The sequence below is a fragment of the Carassius carassius genome, chromosome 7 (genome assembly GCF_963082965.1).
Source record: "Carassius carassius chromosome 7, fCarCar2.1, whole genome shotgun sequence".
NCBI lineage: Eukaryota > Metazoa > Chordata > Actinopteri > Cypriniformes > Cyprinidae > Carassius > Carassius carassius.
Window position 1 is genome coordinate 2,087,901 of NC_081761.1, and position 22,025 is coordinate 2,109,925.

The 22,025-nt window shown below is 34.2% G+C and overlaps 2 protein-coding genes across 12 annotated transcripts in view; one reads left to right on the plus strand and one right to left on the minus strand.

Annotated features, from left to right (window-relative positions):
* Window positions 1–22,025, minus strand: part of LOC132143360 (uncharacterized) — a 121,464-nt gene that overhangs the window by 85,174 nt on the left and 14,265 nt on the right. The window lies entirely within an intron of this gene.
* LOC132143358 (muscleblind-like protein 2a) overlaps window positions 1–22,025 on the plus strand; it is a 95,029-nt gene that overhangs the window by 19,885 nt on the left and 53,119 nt on the right. For all 11 annotated transcript variants that reach the window (XM_059553502.1, XM_059553499.1, XM_059553506.1 and 8 more), the window contains exon 2: window positions 2,712–3,383. In XM_059553502.1, the coding sequence (XP_059409485.1) occupies window positions 3,210–3,383 (174 nt within the window). In that variant the 5' untranslated portion in view covers window positions 2,712–3,209. The remainder of the gene's footprint in view (window positions 1–2,711; window positions 3,384–22,025) is intronic.

Sequence of the window (22,025 nt, forward strand, 5' to 3'; positions counted from 1 at the left end):
TATTTTTATCTATCACAATTAAATAAAGTGCATGCTTGTTTTAAATACCCTGTTTGTTGTTGCCGTGTTATTATTTCATGATTGCACTGTCTGCATTATGCAGATTAGCATGTATCTCTGTTGCTCTACACCTGTTGAATTCTTCTTAAAGGGTCGATTTCTCTCATTATGCCTCAATTACATTTTTCTTTTTTTGTAGGTGCACTCTTGTGGTTGCTAGGCATTATGGGAAATAGAAAGAAGAAACAGGCCCTTAGCAACAAGAGTGGAAATTGAAAGAAGCACTCCAGCTCATTAGATTACACTAATACTTGCTGTGTGTTATTGGTGAAAGACAAAAGAAAGGTCCAGATCACCACCAAGTTACTATATGCTTTCACTATGTTTCTTAATTCAGAGTGGTTTATCATCCAGATGTTTAATTACTTTTATAAAGATTTATTTAAATATTTATTTTTTGTCAGTTAATGTCAAATAATGATGACTCAAGAGATTCAGTTGATGTTTCTTTTAAATACAGGTTCAAGTTTAGTGCATTGCATTGTGGGATATGGTATCACTGCAGTGTGTTTGTAAGCTTCACATTTTATCAAATGTTGTAGCTCATCCTTTTGTTTCATGCATGCATTGAACACAACATAAGCCTACATATGGCATACTGAAAAATTTGTATGAGAATGGTGATATTCGATTCAGGGCAAATCCAGACTTCACGTTCCCTCTATAGCACACCTCAGAATATGTTCAGACTTGTTCTATTTAATGCATGCAATCACCCTAAAAAGCTTCAAAGCACTATAGTGTTTGATTTCATACACACAGTAGTTATTGTTTGGCACTTGTCTGTTGGCTTTGCTTTAAGAAGTGGAGGGGACGTGGCCGTCATTACACAGCAAGGGGAATCTTAATCGGCAGCTGCAGATTTTAACAGCCTTGTTTCGTCTGCTACACCATCCCCACCCCTTCTCTCCTTCAGTTTGCACAAGAAAATATTTCCAGATGTTTCAAGAAAAGAGCTCTATTTCAGTGGTGAGGTCTGTTTGAGGTTCCCGAGTCCTGTCAGAGGCGGCGTATTATTGGACGATTGAGTCCTGCGATGGTAGTTACATTATAAGCTTTTACAAATTCTACAGAAATGACTAGATTTTCTGCCAGTGGTTAATGATGAACTGATAACGGAATGATCTGCATCTCTATCTTTATGAATTATTGTTCTATATTTCCTTTTAATTATTGTCTGTCTCTCTTTCTGTCTGTCTGTCTTTAGTTTTGTCTGTCTGTCTCTGTTTAGTTTTATCTATTTGTCTGTCTGTCTGTCTGTCTTTAGTTGTATCTGTCTGTCTTTAGTTTAATCTGTCTGTCTGTCCTTAGCTTTGTCTGTCTGTCTGTCCTTAGTTTGTCTGTCTGTCTTTAGTTTTATCTGTCTTTCTGTCTGTCTCTCTGTCTGTCTTAAGTTTTGTTCGTATTTCTGTCTCTCTGTCTGTCTTTAGTTTTGTCTGTCTGTCTGTCTGTCTTTAGTTTTGTCTGTCTGTCTGTCTGTCTGTCTTTAGTTTTGTCTGTATTTCTGTCTGTCTGTCTTTAGTTTTGTCTGTATTTCTGTCTGTCTGTCTTTAGTTTTGTCTGTCTGTCTGTCTTTAGTTTTGTCTGTCTGTCTGTCTTTAGTTTTGTCTGTCTGTCTTTAGTTTTGTCTGTCTGTCTGTCTGTCTTTAGTTTTGTCTGTCTGTCTGTCTTTAGTTTTGTCTGTCTGTCTGTCTGTCTTTAGTTTTGTCTGTCTGTCTGTCTTTAGTTTTGTCTGTCTGTCTGTCTGTCTTTAGTTTTGTCTGTCTGTCTGTCTGTCTGTCTTTAGTTTTGTCTGTCTGTCTGTCTGTCTGTCTTTAGTTTTGTCTGTCTGTCTGTCTGTCTTTAGTTTTGTCTGTCTGTCTGTCTGTCTTTAGTTTTGTCTGTCTGTCTTTAGTTTTGTCTGTCTGTCTTTAGTTTTGTCTGTCTGTCTTTAGTTTTGTCTGTCTGTCTGTCTGTCTTTAGTTTTGTCTGTCTGTCTGTCTGTCTTTAGTTTTGTCTGTCTGTCTGTCTTTAGTTTTGTCTGTCTGTCTGTCTTTAGTTTTGTCTGTCTGTCTGTCTTTAGTTTTGTCTGTCTGTCTGTCTTTAGTTTTGTCTGTCTGTCTTTCTGTCTGTCTTTAGTTTTGTCTGTCTGTCTGTCTGTCTGTTTGTCTGTCTTTAGTTTTATCTGTCTGTCTCTATTTGTCTGTACATACGCATCAGTTTCTGTCATTTTCTTTAGGAAGGGGAGGTGTTTTCCTTTGGTTCTTCTGCGCTTCGTTGTTTGACTGAGGTTTTTTTGCTCAGCATTCTTTGATGTGACATACAGTACTTTGCTCCTGTGCTTTGTTTGTTTGTTCCCTTATTTTTCAGTCCCTTTGAACAAAACTGTTGCTTAAATGACTAAATGATGGCCTCTGATTAGGTAACACCAATGCTTTCCAGAAATAAACCCATCTTTTGTACCTTTTAGGTGGATATTGTTGGTTTAATATGCAATTAAATGCACTCCTTTATTTAAAACACTTCTGTTCTTACCTAATGTTACTGCAAGGTTCATAATAGGTGGTTTTGAAATAGTTTAGCTACATGAACAACATCAGTTCTGTGCCAAGTAGATATTGAAAGTTTCTGAAGTCCATGTTTTTTACCCAAATCTTGTCCTCCTTTTCCAGATCCTGGACAGAAGAAAGTGCCTTCTCTGACGACGTTCCTACTTGAAGCTGCACGCCGCTCCCATCCTTCACTGTAAACATCGCTGGCTTGGGCTCCAAACAGATCTCAATTCCTCAGAATTGCCATAAGTACAAAGAAACGACACACTTTTCCCATTCACTGACTTTATTAGATATCGTTCCAAGGACAGCCGTTGCCTTTAGATATTGTCAAGCTCAAGACCTTTTAAAGACCTGGAGCATGTTCTTATTGTCGCGCCATTGTTGTGCACCTGGGACTAAATGACTGATGAGCCAGACTGACAGCTTCACTGATAGCCACCATCTCCCATGCGACAGCCAGCCGGGGTCTGAATGTCACGTCTCTATTTAAAGGACCTCGTCGACAAACCTCAAAACTAGACACAAAACAACACAGAAATACGTTTGCAGAATATTTAAACCCGAAGCAAGAATCCCGCAACCGTCACCATAGAGCCTGCAGGTTCCCAAACAGCTATGGCTTTAAACATCGCGTCGATGCGAGACACGAAGTGGCTGACGCTCGAGGTGTGCCGACAGTTTCAGAGAGGGACGTGCTCACGCAGCGACGAGGAATGCAAATTCGCACATCCGCCCAAGAGTTGCCAGGTGGAGAACGGGCGGGTGATCGCCTGCTTCGACTCGCTGAAGGTAAAACCTGCCGCTAACTTGATGTGTATTTTAGGATTACATATGACTTGCTGTATGTTTGTTAATTAATCCTTTTATGAGTAAAGATTTATATTGAGTAATGTTTTGAGTTTCATATATGTGACCCTGGACCACAAAACCAGTCATGAGGGTAACTTTTTTTAAACTTAGGTTTATACATAAGATGGAAGCTGAATAAATAGCTTTCCATTGATGTATGGTTTGTTAGGATCGGACAATATTTGACTGAGATACAACCATTTAAAAATCTGGAATCTGAGGATGCAAAAAAATCTAAATATTGAGAATCACCTTTAAAGTTGTTCAAATGACGTTCTTAGCAATGCATATTACTAATCAAAAATTAAGTTTTGATATATGTACGGTAGAAAATTAACAAAAGGTCAAAAAATTAACAAAATTATTGTTTTAAAACAACATTTAGCATTAACAGATGTTTTTGTAGAGCAACTATGGTAAAATCACTCTTTCACTGCCTTTTTCTTAAACGGCAGCAATTGCAATAAGATTAAATGCACAAATTTTCAATAATTAATAATAATAATAATTTTAATTATATATATATATATATATATATATATATATATATATTTATTTATATTTTTCCAAACATAGCTTAGCCATAATCTAAAAAAACATTTTCAAACTAGTGTGGGCTGATGAAAGGCATATACCATCGATAAACAACCTTGTAGCTCACAGTAGGTTTGTCTTTAACAGTTTATAAGCTATCAATTATTGTTAAAAATCATGTTCTGTAATGAGAAAATTAATTGAATTTTTACTTCTGGAAACTTGACGGTTGTGTAACTGTAAGCTATTTATGCGTTTTGCTAGTGTATATTGATGACTTTTAGAGCTGGAATTGCTTGATCTATATGTAATTTCACATTGATCATTGTGCATAAACACAATTTTTGACTGATGATAAATCTGTAGGCAATATTTACAAGGTAAGTATGAAGCACGGGAACTCGCTGTGCCCAGTAAATGACCGAGCGAACGTCAACAAAGTTTTTGGAGGATACTTTTTGTGTCGCTGGCAAATAGCTTGTCTTAGTGCAGGACTCTGAAATTCGAGTGCATGTGTCAGCTCTGCCACACTGCATACTGCACACTTCAAATAAAGCTGACCTGTGGAGAGCGAAAGGGCAGCGCTGTTCTCTCATCCAGCCCATTTTATATCTTTCCATCTAACATTACCATGCCACAGGGTTTCTGTGAACGTCGATGCTGTTTTTAGAAGCTTGATCATGAGCTAAACAAACAAAAGCATAAACGCAGTGACTGATAATTAAAGCATCAGATGTTAGCCCATGTTGTGTGGTTAAATAAACCGGACGATGCACTTGCACAACTTTTTTTTTTTTGGGGGTCTGTAAGTTTTCATTAATGTGAGATACGTTAAAAGCATTTCTGATTTCAGAAGCACACTCTTGAACTGATAAAAACAGGATATTATTCCTCCAAACAGGATATTTCTCATGCTTTGAAATATTGTTGTGCACATGCACCTCAACTGAATTCTATCATAATGCCCCAAATCAGTAAAGCTAATTAATTTATTGAAGAATAGTCTATAAATGGAGGTTTCTAAGATAAAATACAATGCTTATGGAGATGCACTTAAATAACGTTCAAAAACAGGTTCTTGTTTGCTTTTGCATGACCATCGCAGTGATATAAATGAGGTGGATTTAAAGATACAACTTTTGAAATAGACATTTAAAAGCATCAGTAAAATATTTCATCTTGCAGATCTTATCTTTCAGAAAAAAAATACATAGTTTATTATATTAAGCAGTATTTTTTATCAATTAATGTCACTGCATAACGAGTTGCATCAACTGTAAACCACTGTAAATTCTTAAAAAAAAAAGATTCCACTATACTGTAGTTTTTAATCAGTATTTTGAAATCATTTTTATCATTTCCATTTCCATTTTTTTTTTGTTTAGGTAGTTTCAGTAATTTTCGTGTTTAATGTTTTGTTCTTGTTTTGTGTGTGTGTTTGTTTTTTTTTGTTAGCTATACATTTTTTTTATATAGATGTATATTTTTTTATTAATTTTATATTGCTGAATATTAGTTTGTTTTAAACATCAGCTTTAAACTAAATGAAAATGAAACATTGCCTTGGCAACTAGCTGGAATAAAATCAGTTTAAGTTTTTTAATGTTTTGAGTAATTGCAGGTAACGATTCTTTTATTTCATGCAACACAAGAATATGATTTTTGTTTCAGTTTAATAACCCTGGCAGTTTTGCATGGGCAAGCATCACTCTTTTTAACAATACATAAAGTAATGGCAAATATTATTAATAATAACATGAGTTATTTATTGTTTTATCGTACTCTTGCGGAAAACCATGACGGTGTGCTTCATAGTGATATTTTGGTTTAATCTGGGTCACGTAATGTTTCCCGCCACAGATGGTCATGAGGCGAGAGAATACGGTCGCTTGCATGTTTTAATGCAGGAAAACACTGCACCGGTGACATTGACAAATGCACAGTAAAACTGGAGCAGGTCCGAACTCTCACGGGAATAATAGACTTAGACTTACCTTCATGTGCACTGCAGTCCTTCACAAAAAAATACAAAATAAATGAACAGTTTACATGCTCTGCCATTTATGATGCAAATTAGGCAAGGTCACTTTATAGGTCAGAGGATAGTGTTTAGAGGGCTTTAGGACATGAAGCATGAGTTTGGTATCAAGGCAGTCGACCTGTGAGATCATTTCTTCCTCTAGAGTTACTTGTGCATAAATCTGGATGTTTGAGCGATGCATTGCATTATGCGCTTTTGGCTGATTGTGACAGCATTTTGTTGGTTTATGCCAGGCCTAAAGCTGATATGTGACAGTTTAAAAGGATTTAGTGAAGTACTTTAACTTGTATTGTTTTCCTGTCTGCATTTAAATAAGCCAAAGCTTGTGAAATCATATTAACCCATGGTCGTTCGTGCTCTGGGTTTCGGTTCGCAGGGCAGAAGTTGAATTCATTTTGGCAACATCAGCTTGTAAAACAGTTTTTAGTGTCATCTCTTCTCTGTTATTCAGAGGTGAGTCAAAGATCTGGTGAGTTACTGTAATTTGTCATCGACTTACAGTCTATTACGGTAGTTGAGGTCTGTCAGAGAGAAAACAGCTACCTAATGCAATAACAACTGTTTTGTACATCATATTGTTGTTAAGGTTTTCTGGGTGGTTGCTCTGTGGCCTTCATGCGACTGAAACAAATCTGAGCCTTTAACTTTTCAACTCTCTTATTTTCTTGAATTACACCCAGACATATCGATTCTCAGTCTAAAATTTAAAGGTTTAATATTTAAAGAAAATAAATATAATCTCTTCTTTCTAATAGTGTATAATTTATAGTCATAATATTAATAATTTATTTTCTCATTAATTAACAGGACTGGGTAATGTATTAAATATTAATAATCTTTCTTGTTTAAGTTTCCCAAAACATGCCATTTATACCTTTTTATAGTATAAAAGTGTGAAAATGTTAATGTTTTAATTGTTTGTTTTGCATTATAGTTTTTTTTTTTTTTTATTATTACAGTGCATTGTTATATTGGTGTATATAAATCAAAATAATTAATAATTATTAAATAAATGATTATTAGTATTCATTTAATGGAAAAAACTATTTGGAATATATACCTTGAATATTGTAACTAAAATAAAAATGTTTTATTGAAAAAAAAAAAAGGTATTTGCTCCATATATTGTTATAGTGGTGCATATAAATCAAAATAATTAATAATTATTAAATGAATAATTATTAATTATCATTGTCTTTATTGATTTAATGAAAAAACTTATGTAACTAAATTTTACTATATCAAAATTGTTTTAGTAAAAATATGCATTTTTTTCCCCCCAGGTGTATTGTTATATTGGTGCATATAAATGTTATTAAAATAATAGTTAATAATTCTTCCTTTTCATTAAAATGAAAAAAAAAATAACTCGTGGAAAATAACAATAGCAATTTTACTCTTTTATTTAAATAGTTTTAAATACATAGATATTGCAATATATAATTTTTTGACAAATCTCAGCCCTATTATTTGAAAGTTTGTAGATGTATTGTACAAACTTTACAAAATCCAATCATTAGTTTAGTGCTGTTGTGTTTGGTTCGGTCCTCTGACCTCTAAAACTGAGTGTGTGCATCATGAAGATTGCGTTTTCTGTATTAATTCAATCTCAAACACAGGGGCCCATTGAGCTGCTGTCTCTGTCCCCTGGGAGTCGACGGTCATCAGATCGTGTCATTGACTCCCAGCCGGAGGTGCTCCTCCGACTGCGATGAACTTGTGAAGATGCACAAAAGACCGAGTTGTTTTCCAGTCGGCCATGTGCTCTGCATTAGCCGATAATGAATCTGGTCACTGGCTCATTTGTAGCGTTCACGCTTTCATTGTGACGCCGTCTTGCTGCCATCAGCATTTTGCACAGCAGCGTGAGTAACTCTTTAAAACTCTTTTCCAGTTACATCAGTGGTTTTTCTCACATATGTTATTGGGCTTTTTTTTGTACTTAATAAATAATTGTTGCATTAACCAACCCTCTCGGATATGCGACTAAATCTTCCGTAAACTCTGGTGTGAAGGCGCACAACTCAACGTTGCTTTCTCTCTCTCTCTATCTCTCAAACACACACACACACACACACACACACATAAACGATAATCTTTGTTGTATTTTCATGTCAAAATAACAGCGTTCCTTTGGAATTCTTCAGCTTTTAAGAACTGTCAGGTTTTCCGGTAGTGGGCGGAGCTAATGTGCAAAAGGCAATCTCATTGGCTGGTGCTCGCCTATTAATTTCCCTGTTTTGATTTCAGCAAATCAGTTCGAGCGAACGCACAAAACCTGATTAATATTCATGAATCCAGCAGCTCATTAATCCTTATTAGTAGAATTTGTATCATTATTATCCTATTAGTATTTTTGTTAGGTTTTTCCACAATTATTATTTTTTTTTTACAGAAAAACACTGAATGACCAAAAAAGCACCACCACCAGTCCACTTAAAATTACTAATATGCATTCAAACATAGTAATTTCTTATTACTAAAGTTCAATTATTAAATGATACTTGTTTGTTATAATGCTTGACTGGCTGATGTTAAGAGTGTACTTTCAGAAATGTAAAAAAAACTGTGCCATTTTACAAACATACAGTTTTTTAAATTGAAAATGTATTCATTTATTTATAATAAACTTTTTTACTTTTTTAAATTTATCAATTTATTTTGCTTTATGAAGCATTTTTGCTTTCAGGATAGTATTCAATTGTATAATTTAACTTCTATTATCTATTATAATACGTATTTATCCCTACAGCATGTATTAGCACTATATCTGTGGTTCAGTTATATAAATTAGATCAATTTTAAATTAAAAAAATATATAAAGCGTACTGTGTGCATTTACTTTTATATTTTTAAAATATTTAATGCTATTTATATAAATTTCTCCTGTTGTTTGTAATATTAATGACTTAAATTATTGATATTTTAACAAAAATAATAATAATACTTTAAAATAGTTCATAATAGTAAATAGCAATATATTTTATAATTTAAAATTCAGTGTAATTGTGTGCTTTATTTTAATAATGTTATATATATATATATATATATATATATATATACACACACACACACACACACACACACACACACACACACACACACACACATATATATATATATATATATATATATATATATATATATATATATATATATATATATATATATATATAAACATTTTAAAAGTATTTAACTGTGCGCATTATAATTTTTTTTTAAAGCATTTATCGGATTACGTTTGTCCTATTTTTCTTTAACCAAAGGTCATTTTACAAAACAAAAAAATATTAATACATTTCAAATATAACCTTTTTATTTAGTTTACTTTATTTATTTTTTAGTATATAGATTATTTATATAAATGTTTTGTTTAGTTTAGGTTAGTCAAATGTATTTATTACGAGTATTTTCATGAATTACTATTAAATTAGATTTTAATTGCCTTTTTTTTAGGGGATGCTTGATTTTATGAGTCACTCCTGGCAAACTGCAATTTCAGATCAGTTTCCCAGTGTTGTGCCCGACCTCAATGCATATGTCCTCTCTAACCTAGTTACTGAGAAGCCGGTTGAGCTGCAGCTGGTCGACACTATTGACAGAGAAGCAGGAAGTGCTGTGAATTGTGGGGGATGGAAAGGCGAGTCGTTCCCGTCTTCCTAGATAATACACAAATGCCAGAGTCATGTGATGGTGAGCCAGACACTGAATAGGCCATTGTTGTTGTTGTTGTTTCTCGCTCTGGAGTGAAGATGTCTGCGCTTGCAGCCGTCAGCGAGACAGACGTAAAAACAGCTCACATGTCATCAGCAGAACCTAACCTGCGTAGCCAACATCAGCAGTTTTAACGCTGCTGGATGTGCAGCATTGGTGCCGTCTCTGCTGCATGATCAGCACACACACGTTTATAGCTCTTTGAAAGATATCTAGAATAATTCATTATTTTGCTAAATATATTGCATGTCTTATCCTGACATGGTGTAACAAAGCGACTAGTAATAAATCTTGTAAATTGTAATCGGTGTTTTTCCCCTGACTAGCCGCAGCTATTTATTTACTTATTAGATCAAATCATTTATGTATGTATTATGAAGAATTTTTACTTTTAGGATAAAAAAAAAACCCTCTAAAATGTACTTATTCTGCTATTAACCACAACTTCTTTATCTACACAGCTTGTATTAGTACTATGTGTATGGTTCAGATTTATGAATCTACTTTTTTTAAATGTAGTGTATTCTATTCCTTTATAATATAAAGTAATTGATTTATAATGTGCATTATATTATACTAATTTAGATTTTCACATTTAGTGCTTCTTACATTCATTTGTCCTGTTGTTTTTTAATAGATAAGGTCTTCTCTGTTGTACAGAGTATATATATACATATATATACATATGAATATATATATATATATATGAATATAGTGTTGGAGGTGTTGGAGGTTTCGTGGCTAAATTTTCACATCCTGATGGGCAGTGTTTAATGATTGCATGCTCCATCAGTAAGAGCAGAGTGTGAAGGTTGAATTAGCAGAGCAGTAGCACAGTTGTACATAAAATATTGCAATGCACACACAACATAATGAGAGACATATCAGAGTTAAAAAGTGGACAAATTATTTGTGCGCATCTTGTTGGCGTATCTGTGACCAGGACGGCAAGTCTTTCTGGTGTATTGAGAGCCACAGTATTCAAAGTGATGTCAGCATACCAGCATGAAGGACGAACCACATCCAACAGGAGTAACTGTTGATGTGAGAGGAAGCTGTCTGAAAGGAATGTCCAGGTGCTAACCTAGATTATATCCAAAAAACATGAAACCACAGCTGGCCAACTCACTGCAGAATTAAATATACACCTGAGCTCTCCAGTTTCCACCAAAACTATTCGTCGGGATCTTCACAGGGTTGATATACATTGTCGGGCTGCTATAGCCAAACCTTTGGACACTCATGCCAGTTTTAATGGGGCCAGCAGTGGAAATCTTGGGTTGTGGACAATGTGAAACATGTATTGTTTTCTGAGGAGTCCACCTTCACTCTCTTCCCCACATCTGGGAGAGTTATGGTGTGGAGAAGCCCCAAAGAAGCTCACCACCAGAGTGAAGCATGGGGGGGGGGGGGGGGAGCTGCAATATCATGCCATTCCCTAGGCCCAATACTTGTTTAGATGGGCGCATCACTGCCAAAGAATACTGAACCATTCTGGAGGACCATGTGGACCCAGTGGTTCAAGCATTGTACCCTGAAGGTGGTGCTTTGTATCAGGATGATAATGCACCAATACACACAGCACGACTGGTGAAAAAGTGGTTGGATGAACATGAAAGTGAAGTTTAACATCTCCCATGGCCTGCACGGTCACCAGTTTTGAATATTATTGAGCCAGTTTGTGGTGTTTTAGAAGAGCGAGTCGGGAATCGTTTTCCTCCACCAGCATCATGTACTGACCTGGCCCCTGTTCTTCAAGAGGAATGGCTTAAAATCCCTTTGGTCCATGTGCAGGACTTGTATCTATCATTCTGGAGATGAATTCATTCTGTGCTGGCTGCCAAAGGAGGCTCTACAACATACTAATAAATGAATAATATGTTTTATAATAATTAATTGTAAAAATATAATTTATAATAATAATAATAATAATAATAATAATAATAAAAATAAAAATAAACAATGCATTTTACGTCTTTTATTAATATTAAGAAACACTCAGTGCAGTTAGCTGATTTATTTTAATAATTAATTAGAATTAAAAAAAAATTATATATGTTTTATATATTCCTGCCTTGTATAAAAATATATAAATGTATATGTGTGTGTGTGTGTGGGTGTGTGTGTACTTCATTTATATTTTCATTTTTAATGCTATTTAGACAATGGCTGTTCTGTTTTTAAATAAATAATAGCAACCCAGGATTATCAGAGATGGATAAATTCATATTTTATCTTGAATTAAGAAATTATTATATTAAAGGGTTAGTTCACCAAGATAGCAAAATTATGTAATTAACTTACCTCCGTTTATCTTTGGAACACAGTTTAAGATATTTTAGATTTAGTCCGAGAGCTTTCAGTGCCCTCCATTGAAGCTGTGTGTACGGTCTACTCTCCATTTCCAGAAAGGTAAGAAAAACATCTTCAAAGTAGTCCATGTGACATCAGAGGGTCAGTTAGAATATTTTGAAGCAGCGAAAATAGATTTTGGTCCAAAAATAGCAAAAACGACAACTTTATTCAGCATTGTCTTCTCTTCCGTGTCTGTTGTGTGAGAGAGTTCAAAACAAAGCAGTCTGGATATCCGGTTCGCAAACGAATCATTCAGTTCACCAAATCGAACTGAATCATTTTAAACGGTTCGCATCTCTAATACGCATTAATCCACTTAAGCTGTTAACTTTTTTAATGTGGCTGACACTTCCTCTGAGTTCAGACAAACCAATATCCTGGAGTAATTCATGTACTCAAACAGTACACTGACTGAACTGCTGTGAAGAGAGAACTGAAGATGAACACCGAGCCGAGCCAGATAACGAACAAAACATTGACTCGTTCACGAGTCAAGAACTGGTTGCATCGGTTTTCGGATCACCAGTAGTTCGTTTGGACAGTTCGATTCAATAAACCGGTTGAAGAAAACGGTTCACCAGTTCTTTTGTGCTTGACGTAATGGCGTCATTTGCGATGATTGCCCTTGATTCAAGCCTTCGATTTACCCGCGCTCATAACACTAGCACAGAATCAGTTCAGAATCAATCACCAAAAGAATCAGTTCGGTTCAGGCGCTCTGTGTGTCGGTCTGCTTCACGCTGAATCACACATGCGCAGTATCATCAGCTCAGGCTCGATGTTCATCTTCAGTTCTCTCTTCACAGCAGTTCAGTCAGTGTACTGTTTGAGTACATGAATTACTCCGGGATATTGGTTTGTCTGAACTCAGAGGAAGTGTCAGCCACATTAAAAAAGTTAACAGCTTAAGTAATTTGTGGATTAATGCGTATTAGAGATGCGAACCGTTTAAAACGATTCAGTTCGATTTGGTGAACTGAATGATTCGTTCGTGAACCGGATATCCAGACTGCTTTGTTTTGAACTCTCTCACACAACAGACACGGAAGAGAAGACAATGCTGAATAAAGTTATAAAACTTTAAGAGAATAAAGTGTAAGAATAAAGCATTATTATTATTTTTAGCCTATTATTATTGGTTATTTTTTTTATTTCGTTTATATTCTTTTTTTTTTTTTTTGCTTCAATTTCGATCTCTTTACTTAACATTCTGAATACTTTTGTAAATAATAGCATACTGTAAACGCTCGACATTAAGATAAAATGTCATAATGTAAATGTATAAATTTTATATGTATAAATAATATTATAATTTCGTAATTCAAAATTAAATATGAATGAATCCATCTCTGATAATCCCAGGTTGCTATGGTCACGCAGGTTTGTTTACGCATTAAACTCGAGAAATGGATGTTTTTCCCTCAACATAGCATCTCGAGGCCATGACATAAGGATGTCGTTACCACCTCGACAAAATGATCTCGTGGCCACAACATAATATGACGTTCCTGCGACAAAACTAAGTAAACTGAACAAGTCACCTTACGGGCACCGTATTATTCTTAATGATTTGTAGTATTTCTAACTACTTATTTAAATGGTCAGATTCACTGTATTTCAACTACAGTTTAAAAAGGCTTGATTTCACAGGCACTCTTTCAGAGTTGTTCTTCTTAATTTGAGAAGGACCTGTTGTATGTTTTCTCACAGTGCAGCGAGCCGCACTCTCAGCAGAGCAAACATGCGGGGGAATGTGTTCGACGCAGCAGGGTGTCCATCCCCCCGGGTCATTCACAAAACAATGAACTGATGACTTGAGCTTAAAGTCGAGCCGCTGCTGGGGAGAGACTTTGAGTTCTGCAGCCTCTCATTCCTGACCGCATTTGGTCCTTGTGACTTCACTCCTGCCAGTGGGGGGTGAAGAGGCGAAGGACTGTCGCAATTATCAATATATCACTTATCGTGCAATATATGTATATGACCTCAATAATTTTTGGTGATGCAATATATCGCCCAGTATATACACTTAAAAATTGTCACGTTTTGTGTATTGAGCCTGTGTCTTTTGTGGCATCTCGTACATAACATGAGGTGCTAGTTCAAATTAAATAAAATGCTTCTATAAAAAGTTACATCTGCAGATTTGGTCTTATTTGGGGATTGGTGCCTTTGTGCATACTGACATCTGACTGCTAAGCAGTAATTGTGTTTTTCAGCTTTAGTGTGCACCCTTAATTTACAGAGAAAAGAAGGTCGGGGAAAATCTATAGATGGGAAAAAAGTTAATTTTTACTTGTTATTTGCACTTTTTGATAGAAAATGTTTATTTACTATTTATTCAAGTTATTTAAGTTATCTAATCGTTTTCAAGATCTAAATATTCTTAAAAATTAAAAGTTTGTAGTCATTTGGAAGTGTGTTGGCCTTCTTGCATTATTGTGCTGTTACGTTATGATTATATATTCAGTGGCATAAAATGGTCTTTAAAATGACAATAATATCGCTTATTGCAGTTATTTCTGGGTCAATATATCGCACAAAACAAAAAGTTGGTATTGTGACAGGCCTAGAGAGGCGTCCAGATCAATGTGCTTTCTTTCTGCTCAGCCTTGACTAGGGATGTAATGGTATTATCAATATTGTGATATCGCGATAGCAAAACTGTCTCGATATTGAAGATGATAGGTCTTCAGGGCAAAAATGTAGTTTTAAAAATAAATTGTGACTTATTCTAACAAAAGTAGTGATATGTAAATTTTCATTGCGATTTAATTGCTAATGCTTTTATCATGGTATATGGTATTATCACGATATTTAAATTTAGTTGTTGTCATAAAACAGTATAACATGTTTAATAATTTTTTTTCTTATAACAAAAATAACTGAACATTTAAATACAATAAAGCAATACCCCAAAAATTTATGAAGTTAGAAATTTTACAGAATAAAGTAAAAAAAGACTTCTGAAGACCAATAAGTACATACACAATTTTGCAACTAGTTAACCTTAATTAATGTTTTAACATTCACAATGAGCAACACTTAGTACTAACTAACTTAGTTCATGTTAGCTCATTTAATAACACTGTTGCAACTTTAGATTTTAAAAACTTGTTATTAAAAAGGCTTCTTGAAGTTACCTAAGATTAATAAATGTTTAGAAGATTTTTTTTTTATTGGCGGTTTATGTTAACTAATGAATTAACTAATGTTAACTAGAAGTCGACCGATTGAACGGGACGTTTTTTGGAAGTTTTGAATTAATCAGCATCAGCCATGATGCTTTGGCACATTATCTGTCAAAACGAACTAAAACCGAAAGCACATTATGGCTTAATCCCTTCAAGTCTGTTTTGGCTGCACATTTCAAATCGAAGCGCGCACTTCGTTCACACAATCAGCTCGTGATGTTCACAATGAATGAATGAATTCAACTTGTGGCTTTATTTCAAGTAGGCTTTATATTCACGCCAGATGATTACAGCATTTTACTAGATTTGTCATGAGACACGTTTTCACTAAAATCTCTACTGCCGTTTCTTCAGTTAAAATAAAAGCTTAAAAGTGCGGTACGAATTGCTGACAGCTAATGGTTAAAATGCAGTCCAAATTTAAAATAACATACCTATATATAACATGCCTATTAAATATTCAGTGCAGAAGTTTACTATATATGGCTATTACTGCCATTGTTGTTATTATTAGTCTATTCTAATTAGTTTGGCTTCCTAAAACGCCAATGTAAATGTCATTTAGACTTCATATCACGATATTATGCTATTGTGAGATTTTGATGTCGTTGCTCTCTAGCCAGTAGCCGCTCGCGTCAGCTGCAGCTGGTTAATGCTTCAGTTCACCTGCGTGTGTGTTTCTTTCACATACCGGGATCTGTTGTGGAATATCGGGATATTAGAAACAGACCTTGGAGCGGCTCTTGGCTTCTGTGTCAACATTCTTTCAAGTGCTTTGGGACTGTTTCTAATAACACGCTACCTTGTTTGCTTGGTGCATGCACTCGTTGTTTTATTTGTCAAACTTCACATGAGATTTCAGATGGCAAGTTAGACTTTTGAGTGAAATTACAAAGAAATTAGAAAACATAACTTCATAATAAACAGCATTTGTGACTGTTTTTCCACAGAAAATATTGTGGTGTTAAAGCTATAAACATTAAAATACTCACTTTTAAAGTATAGACTGATAAAATTAATCTGTTGGCATAGGTATTTTATAAAAAATAAACTTTCTGATCATGCTTACTGATCATGCTTAAGTTATATCAAATCTTTAAATTTTGGTGTCATTGCAAAGAAGATCAAATAAATTATTGATATTTTAAAAAGTGTAAACCTAACATTTGTCAAAAAAGTGTTTTTAAAGCAGTAAACCTTGAAATAAATACTGTTTTAAAAGTATAGATGCAAGATTTTAACATAGAAACCATTTGCCGTAAGATTTGTATCAAAAACTTTTTCTTTTTCTTAATGATTTCTTTCTGAAGTTATATAAAATCTTTAAACTTTGATGTCATTACAAAAACGATCAAATAAATAATGTATAGTTAAAAAAGTTAATATTTATCAACAGCATTTATGGCCATGTTTTACTGCAGAAAATATAATATATAATATTATATATAATATATCATAATATATCTTTGTCATAAGATTTGTATCAAATTTAAAGGTTTTTAAAAGAATAAGCATAAGAAAACTAAGACACTTTTAAAGTATAGATTTTAACATAAAAACCCATTGACTTAAGATTTGTATAATATTGCTTACTGATCCAATGTTATATATAGCTATTTCCAATCTTTCAACTTTGTCATTACAAAGAAAATCAAATAAGTAATTTTTAATTAAAAATGTTTAATATCAATCCTCAGCATCGTGACCATGTTTTACCACAGTACATGTATTGTTTTTAAAGCAATAAATATTAAAAAACACAATCTTTTCACTCCAATCTTATAAACTTTATTGTAAGAAGACAATGTAACAACATTAAATCATTTTCACACAAAAGATCGTAACTAAATAATAATAAAAAAAAAAAAACAAAGCAGTTTACATGGAGCAAAGAGAAAACGGGAATAATGAAATAATTACTAAATTATATGGATTTAGAAATGATTTAATCCACAATTTATCCACTTGGAAAAGTATAGTGATTTTTCGGGTGCATGATTAATACGGAAACCCTTTACATCTCATTCTCATTTGTTAATAGTGATGCATTAGCTAGAATAAACTAACAATGAGCAATATTTATTTTCAGCATTTAATGTTAGTTAATATAAATGCAATTGTTAATTGTTTGTTCATGTTATTTCACTGTGCATTAACTAATGTATCAGGAAAGGTCTAACATAATTAAGATTAATTGAACATGATGCTGACTTTTGTGTAATTCCATTGCATTAAATGACTTTAATGTAGGATCAAGTAAATTATTCTCTTTGATAATGAGCCAATGCACTAAGTGCTGTTGTTAGATAATAAACTGTACTGAACCTGGACATTCAAAGCGTGTAAAGAGTCAACATCAAGGTTTTCCAGGAAAAACATCCCTTTCAACCACTGAACAATTCAGGGAGTTTCTATATTTATGTATGTTTTTTTTTTTTTTCAGGAAGAAACGATTGCATTGTTAAACTCCAACAAACAAGACAATTCTCAGTCATTTCTGGACAAAATTGACCTAGTTTGCCAATAAATATCTTGTTAAACTGGATACAAAACCTTGTAGCAGTGTGGAGCATAACAGCATCCAAACTTAAAGCAGAATTGATTTTAAATTTGTTATTTACATTCAAAAAATAAAAAGATAAATGAACTTAGGAACTTATAAGCGAAAGTATTACTGTAGGGTCTCGTTACGCTTTCAACCAGCTTTTCTTAATACTTGTGTGACCTCAAAACATTACAGCAATTTCCTAGCGATTTCCAAAACACATGAAACATGAGCAAAACATACCCTATTCAATCAAATCTGCAGTCACCATTGATTTCCCAGTGTATCCCCTGCATACACTGCATTGAGGCGTCGAGCAGATCTGAATGTTCCTGCGATGGATCCGATCCTGTTGTGAGTCCAGCAGGGATAGACCACGAGGCCACAGCTGGTGTTGAGAGGCCTAGATGCTTTAATGAGCCGAGAAGCTTTGAAATCAGAATCCTCATCTAATTAGGCTGTAACCTTTAAGTTACTGTTGGACTCCCGATTTGAACCTGCTTTGTGAATATTGTTTAGCCGAGTGGCAGTATTCCAGCTAATTTGACATGGGATAATGCATCCGCTAGCTCAGGAAGATCTAGATGTTTAGGTCAGCATATTTATCTCACTAGTGATTAGTAAGTGTGCAGTTGTTCACTTGGGGTTAAGGTTTAATTTGGTGCACAATTGAAGAAAACCACCTAACAATGGTATCCACAGAATAATAACGTGTATATTTTTGGATAAATAATCAAATTTATATTAAATAATTATTATTTCAATTTCAAAGTTAACCATTAGAATAATCTTTTGCCGCGTTCGAAAACTATTGCAATGGCTATCGCTGTGATAAAACTGGTTTAAAAAAACTCACAGAACTGCTTGGTTTAGTAAGCAACCATGTAGCAAGTGGACATAGATTAATAATTAGTTTAAAATTAAAAGTTCTTTTTATTAATTACATTTTTTTTACTGACATTAATCATTTTCTATTTTTCTATTTTTTTTCAGAATTGTGAGTTTAAGTCAATTTAAACTCGCAATTCTGACTTTACAGCTCGCAATTGCGAGAAAAAGTCGGATTTGTGAGATAATGTAAAAAGTCACCATTACATTTTTTTATTTCATTTCCAGTGGTGGAAATGGGCTTCCAAACTTTTCAACATAATTTACAGAAATGTATAAATGTTGCAGAAAGGTAATGGCTTAAAATATTAGTAAAGCATATATTTATGTAATTCATTACACTTTTGCAAAGTGACATTTATTTAAATAGATGCAATTTTAATCATATTTTATATTTTTTGTTTTATTTGATATCTTTGTTCTAGAATAATGATCATTTAGTTGTTATTGTGTCAACAGCTAATGAAAATGTACGAATATTCTTTATCCATATTAGTAGTAAAAAAGAATCCTCAGATTTTTACAGTGTAAACAAATTATATTTAATTTTAATTAATTTAAAACTACTTCATCTTAAAAACTAAGTTCAGTTGCTGCTTTACATTTAAAATATAATTGGTATAATCTGTACAAGTCGTTTTTACTTTGGTTACATTCATTTGATTAGTTAAATGAATATCCATGAGTTACTTATAATATTGTTTTTACTGACATCATAGCAACCACACAGCAATGACCTGCAGCATCTTTGCATATTAGATGAGATTACCGGTGGATTCAACTTTATTGTCACTGCACATGTAAGCTACAAGGCAACGGAATGCAGTTAGCATCTAACCAGAAGTGCAATAAGAAGTAATTACAGAATATACAAGGTCTCCAATATGTTACAAATGTACAATAAATATACAGATAAGGCTTTAATTTTAATATGCAAATATCACTTATTTTTTTCTGTAAAGATCTGGTTTTTAGTGTAACGCAGGATTTCTGAAAAAGCACCAGCGGTGTGTGTGTGTGTGTGTGTGCATGGCTTCAGTGCAGAAATGAGTTCATGCTCTGATTGCAGGATTGATGGTTCAATATGCCTCACGCTTGTTTTATGATGTCATAACTGAAGGCTTCACGATTGGCTAGTTTGTCAGCCGCGGATATCTGTCAGATGCAATGTTTCGTGCTTGACGTGGCTGAGAAATGTCTCCTTCTCTAGGAAAGGCTGGGAAAACAAGCCTGTCACCTGAACGCCGTGTGAGAGATGCCTTCCTTAGGTTCATTGTCGAAGCGTTCAGAAGTTTATCGATTGTCTATTTCATGCGATGTTAATGGCTGTCAGAATGAACAGCCTGAGGTCTTTTCTAATGTCTCATTCAAGTCCTTTTCATCTACACAGCAAAAAGTCCAGTGTTAAATTAACTCTCACAGAGTTGATTTCAACACTTTTTCAGAGTTTATATAGCTCCACACTCTCCGGAGTTAAAATAACACTTTCAAAATAGTTAAATATTTAACACAATGCCGGAGTTCCTAATTTGACTCCAAAAAAAGTGTTAAAATAACACTAAAAGTGATACAGAAAAACAACACTGTTCAGAGTTGCATGTTTTAGGTGGTTAAATCTGTACAGTCTCAAAAGATCTACAAAATAATGTTAAATAAACAACAGCACACAAAATATTTGCCAATGACTTGTTTATTTGTTATTCTCACCTCTTAAAAGTGAAATCAGCTGTTGACTGTCTGGGTGGTCTTTTTGACAAATAAAACAGATTAGCATTCTGTCAACATCATACTGATTTCTGATTCTGATTCTGACATCATACTGCCCGACTAAGTTAAGGTTACTTTCTGGTTGAGCAGTCTGGCTCTCAAATCTCTAACCCTGGGAGACTACTTCATTTTACCTTCATCAATGTTATACACTGTTGTCTGCAGGAATGTGTAAAAGTTCACAAGTGCACCATCATAGGACAAATTGAACACAAAATGTGCCTTGAAAAGTTCATCAAATGCTCCAAGGGAGCTGTTTGCCTGGCATGGGATGAGATGCTTATCCAAGATGATGTAGAAGCACTCAGTCTTGCTTTTCTGGCGTCCAACAGCAAGGAGGTACGGATGCTGATGCTGGATGTTGTTGAGGGGCTCCTCCAAACTGCAGCATGACTAAACTTAAAATGAACATTGAATATTAGACACAAACATAATGTCCAGTAAGAGAAAACAACAGTATAAAAGTGACTGTTCAAACAACTCAACGGCTGGTGCAATATGATAACGCATATGAATGATTTTAAATCTCCATGTTAGAGCAACCCAAAACACAATATTAAAATGTCAATACCTTATGAAAGATTACAAGTCTTTCAGCAGCATCACATGGACTGATTTTTGGAGACTTCAGTCCTCCTGGTGATGGTGGAAGGAGATGTATCAGTTAAAGAAGGGATGCCATTTCCCGGTCGTAAACTAGAGATGAAATTCACATGAAAACAAAAAACACATGAATTAATTATTCTAAACCTTCTAATTAAATATTTTAAGTTGAAGAATAGAAAGCATTTTAAACATTCACCTGGTTAATGTAGTCTTTTTAAAGATTTTATGTAGTGCAAGTTATTTATTTGCTATTAATACGGAAAACAACTGAAGTTCCTGAATTTTTTTGTCATCAAAGCAAAATATATTGTAACTGTAACTGCAAATATAGCAGATGTGTAAAAACAAGCAAATCAAATACAACTTACTTGTCTCATGAAGGTCACTTCCTTCAGGACATTCTGCTGAGAGCAAAAACTGACTCATCTCTGCTGTTGAAGTAAGTTGCTTGGTGTCTTTAATGACATTTGGCCTGAAGAATGTGTCCCTCTTCTGAAGCAGCCTGGAGGATGTCTCCGTGTCAAACAGGAGAGTGAAGTCTTGACCAACCTTTAAGAAGATATTAAACTTTAAACAATATTCTCAAATTGCATTCTTGTGAAAACATGTTATTCCAAACCTCTGTGGTATGGCTGAGCAAAGAAATGGCCTCTTTGCAAGCACTCCCATCAAGTTGCCCTTCAAAATTAGTAGCCCTTTGGCATTTTGGGCCTCCTGGAGAAACATCATGAGGGCTGTCTAGTGGCAAAGATCCTCGTCTAATCTTCCTGTGGACTGTTTTCATATGCTAAGCATTGTATCCTATGTTGCTTGCAGCATCATAAAAGTGTTCCTTAAAAGAATCACATTTCTATGTCAGATATCATAACATTGCAATTATAACATGAAAGGGTCATGCAGACGATGACTTACGTAGCCTTTCTTGGAATATGGATCTCTGA